The sequence below is a fragment of the Phalaenopsis equestris genome, unplaced genomic scaffold, assembly GCF_001263595.1.
Source record: "Phalaenopsis equestris unplaced genomic scaffold, ASM126359v1 Scaffold000364, whole genome shotgun sequence".
Classification (NCBI taxonomy): domain Eukaryota; kingdom Viridiplantae; phylum Streptophyta; class Magnoliopsida; order Asparagales; family Orchidaceae; genus Phalaenopsis; species Phalaenopsis equestris.
In genome coordinates this window covers 549,774-554,523 of record NW_018164806.1, presented here as the reverse complement: position 1 = coordinate 554,523, position 4,750 = coordinate 549,774, and the positions used below count along the sequence as shown (strand labels likewise).

General features: G+C 34.2%; 1 protein-coding gene across 1 annotated transcript; it reads right to left on the bottom strand.

Moving 5' to 3' along the window:
• Positions 1–508: 508 nt before the first annotated feature.
• Positions 509–4,274, bottom strand: LOC110026301 (WAT1-related protein At4g08300-like). The gene is made up of 7 exons (XM_020727188.1): positions 3,992–4,274; positions 3,776–3,838; positions 3,567–3,683; positions 2,460–2,715; positions 2,207–2,368; positions 1,529–1,680; positions 509–942 (listed from the first exon to the last, which is right to left on the bottom strand). Exons 1-7 carry the CDS (start codon positions 4,195–4,197, stop codon positions 744–746), a joined length of 1,155 nt encoding a protein of 384 aa, XP_020582847.1. The 5' UTR covers positions 4,198–4,274; the 3' UTR covers positions 509–743.
• Between the last annotated feature and the right edge of the window lie 476 nt (positions 4,275–4,750).

Here is a 4,750-nt window from a genome sequence, read left to right as displayed (position 1 = left end):
GGGAGAAGAGGCCCCGTATTACATATAGGGATAACTATATTAAAAGACGATATCTCGTGCTCTAACTTTGTGAGACAATAAGCAGCACAAATCACATCTTAGGTACAAGCTTCCTCTTAATCTTAAAAAAAAGGAGTTCGAGAAGTTCTTTTATCACTAAAAGAACATATAATCACAAATTCACAGGGAAGTTTGTATTGCAAAATGACACAATCCTTACTTTATTACATGTGTTGAGTTAAAGTTTTCTTTAATGGATAGTGACTCCTAGAATCACTCGCTCAAATTGTCATGTAAACTCTTGGCTTTTGGAAAAGTAACCTAACAAAGAATAAATTACTCTTATTTTATGTGTATTTATTTATGACTAAGAACCCTTATGTATGATAAAAGGTTATGGATTCTGAAAGACTAAATAATTAATCTTTATTCACATGACCGACCATAAACTTAAATTTAACTATAAATAATTTATATATATATATATATCCCTTAATTAAAATTTAAATCTGGATGATAAATTTATTCGATAAGGGCATATAACACGACTCCAAAATTATAGAACAACAACAACAACGACAACAAAGCCTTAATCCCACTACGTGGGGTCGGCTACATGGATCCTTTTTTCTCCATAGCGTCCCATTTAGTATCATATTCTCATTTAGTCTTAATAAATTAAGATCATTTTTTATACAATAAACCCAAGTCTTCTAGGTCTTCCTCTACTTTTCTTAAAAAAATCATAGAACATTAGACATTTTTTCATCTTTGGGATCTTCACCAATCATGGTGGAATTTCTATTCACAGGATTGGATGTAGCTATTGGCATCTCAGATTCCCCTGCACTTCTTTCAATATTAGATGAGCTTAGATAATCTTTGTTTTTCCCCCATATGAGTGAGTAGAGGCCCGCCGACATTAGTATACCTCCAATAGTCCTGTACAAGTTAGAGAAGAAGAAGAATCACATGAGTTAATTAAATAGAATTCAATGTGTTTGTCATTAAAGAAATACTTCTTTTTCACTGCTAGTGTTTATTTGAAAACATTCTTCTTGCATTGAGAAAATGCATTTGATAACATAAAATGTGTAATTAATTTGTTGTATATAAGAAGTTGTCTTTGTCTGTCCAAAGCCTCAATAACAAAAGAGATTGCATGTTAATGTAATGTTTATGCAAACTTAGATAACATAAAATAGATTTAAATACTTTTAGACATGTATAATAGGTGATAGAGTGTGCATCCATTTAATAGATAGCCATAATCAGTATCCAAATATGACTAAAAGAAAGAGTACGCAGTAGAACTTGCCAACAAAATTGACACAAAAAGAACTAATATTTGGTATGAAAAAATAGGAATATTTCATTGCCCAACTCTTTAGTTTAGATTAGGCTAATGATGTTCATGATGAGTATCACTTAAGAATGATGAAAATTTTCAAATAATCAAATAGCTACATTAGAGTTTACTTTCAATATAAAAACTCCAACAACTTATTTATAGTTAATTAATGCTTACATTCCTAGAGATATTTTCTCTGCGAGAATGACGGAGCCCATAATAGTAGTAATGATCATGACCAGAGGGCTAAAAGCACTCGCAAAAACTGGACCCCGCTCCCTCAGCACTACCCCTTGCACATAGTAGGCAACTCCAGTGCATAGCACCCCCTGCAAAATTATAAGCATTAGAGCCTCTCTCTTAATACCATAATACCTTCACAGGCTTATTCAAGTTCAACACTAACATCTAAATTTTTATTTATTTATTTTTACAATTATGCCACCCAAATCTTTTGTATCATATAAAAATACCCCTATTGTAACATTTTAAAAGTGACAGATATTTTCACATATAGGCAAAGCGACATATCATTAAAAATTGAAGTTTTGGTGTGAGCCATGTAAATACATAAGAATTGAAAGGTAGGTACCTAAATCTCTTAGTTAATTCTCTTCTGACTCATTGTAGGGGTCATTTTAATCTCAGAGTTTACAAAAATATCAATTTAGTTCTTAGACTTTTTTAATGAAACTCTTTTAGTTCATATTAAATGTGTATGGGGATTAATTTGACACTTATATAGATTAAAGGTGTAAAATTGTCACATATAAATAATGAAAAATCTATTTTTGACACTTCGCTCCTTTCCTCTATCCACACATCTCTCACAAATGAAAAAGTAGATTTGCTTACAGAGTAGATCGGAGCAAGCAGCCGCTTATCCATCCCTATAATCCATGGCCTGCTACTTCCACGATTTACCACTAACGCAACCACAGAACTCATCACCGCACCCATAACACTCACCCAAGCAGTAAGAGTAATCTCTGCTGGGTATGTTTCTAATGTGTTCGCCTGCGTTAACAGTGCATATTGTAGTTAATCACATGCAATTAATAAATAATTAACCTAACAAATTGGGATTAAAAAGGGTAGTTTGGATTACTTGTAGGATTAGAAAGCCTGCCCAGCAGGTGCAGCTTCCTATAAGCATAAATGTGCCTTTCATCCATCCGAAGCTATCTCCACCATGGCCGATGGAACTAGCAAAGCTGCTTTGTTTCTCTCGAGTTTTGGAGTAGAAGACTAAATCGAAAATGGGTCCTTTGTATAGAATCGTCAGAACTGCGCCAGCCACGATCAGAAGGGCTCCGATTGCCTTTGCCTGGCCTCTTCTGCGCCTTATGTTGAACTTCTCCGCTCTAATTTTTTATGCACAAAACTTAATTAGAAACCAAGCCAAGGTGTGGGATGGAATAGGATCTAAGACAGGATTTTAGCTAAATCCAGCCAAATATTAAAAAAAACACAAAAAAATAGAAAAACAAAAAAAAATATTAAATCCAAGGCTCTGTTAGATCAACATTTTGTCTCTTTCATTGGACAAATATTACGTCTCGATTTGAACGTAAGCTGCGTCCGGACAATGGTTTAAGGTTTTAGGGTATACTAAAAAACAGCTGCGATCCGCTCCTTTCGCTGGATAGCAGACGTTGTCCGGATGTAGCTTGAGTCCAGACTTCAGACGTAATATTTTTTCCTTTCATTAGTGTTTTTCCCGGAAATTCCATTGCGCAGAGGATTTATTCTTCCTCCATTACTTGAACTCCTCACAAAATATAAAGTTAGTGATATAGTATAGAGAGAGATGGGGGGTTAGTTTTCTTGAACGATAAGGTGAAAATTGGTATTTGTAGATAGTTTGATTTGAGACATAACAAAAAATAAAATATAAGTTGATAAATTTGAAAAATCTGATTTTGTTAAATACATATTGGATATATGAGATTTTTTATTGTTTTTTTTATTCTTTTCTTTTTTGCTTATAGGAGGATTTACATACATAGCACTAAAAACATTTGGATTTATATAACTAACACATAAATTTTACTATTTATATCATCTAGCACTTCCTTAATCTTGTTAATAGATCTCATCAGAAACTCAACAAAATGATACCATTAAGATTTCCAATAAGAAGTAACATTAAATTAGAATAGGCAAATTGCTATCGATGCGTCTGTCTCAACTAATTAATTTAAGACTTAATCACCTGAGAAGTAGTGCCATAAGGTAAGTAATCGCTGGAATTATGTTCTCAAGCGTAGAAGCAAAACTTGCTGAGGTCAGCTTAGCTCCTAAACAGAACAAGTTTTGCTCAAGCAGTGGCCTATAAATATAAGAAAAAAAAATCATAACTAGTTAGCTACAGGTCTTATTCAATAAATATAAAACTAAGAAAACAAATGCTGGATCCATTACTCCAACACAGTGAGTGCCACTATCTTAATGAATATGATTGGCGTGATCTTAGGCCTCCCTTTCCTGCACCAAAACAACACAGGTATCAATAAACTTGTTCTGAATAGTCTTGAAAAGCTTAAATAATTTCATGAAACAATAGAAGCTTTTTGTAGATTAATTGAAGCTAAATGAGAACATAAAATATTCAATCTTTTTACAGGTAGAAAGAGTGACCTCTCAAACCAGAGAGCGAAAGGAGCAATAGCTGCAGCAGCAACAATATTACGATATGCGATTAACACAAATTGGTCCATCCCGTCCTTTAGAGTCGCCACTGCTATTATGTACATACCGGCATAGACAAACTGTAGCAGAATCATGAGGACATAAGGCCTCGCTTTCTGCAAAGTTTTTTGGCTTCCATGGCCTTTGAGCTTCATCGTCTTTGTAGCTACTTCGTGCTTCTTGGTTGTTAAACCACAAAGAGAGAAGCGCAGTTGCTCGCCTTCTGCTTAAAAGAGCCTCCAAGTTTATATATTTATAGATATGTGTGCATACACTTCAAAGTGTAAATGCAACACTTAACTTAGTTTGCTTTGTACAAAATTACCTCAAATTAAGGAGAGAATATTCGGATGGGGTGTGAATCACACAGTGCCAATGCATAGTGTGGTGAGATTCATGTAGTCATCCGTATGTTCGATTAATCGGACGTAATATTTTCTCCAAATTAAGTGAGCGCTTCGGATGGGGTGTGAATCACACAGTGCCAATGCATGGTGTGGTGAGATTCATGTAGTCATCCGTATGTTCGGTTAACTGGACGTAATATTTTCTCCAAATTAAGTGAGCGAAACCTACCTTCTCTTATTTGATCAGCTGAATTAATGCTTGTAATTTCAATATATTTAAAAATTAGGGAATTTGAATGTATGGCTGTAAAAAAAAATCACCATTTTCGAATAGGTCGCATCTCCCTTGCTAAACGATTCA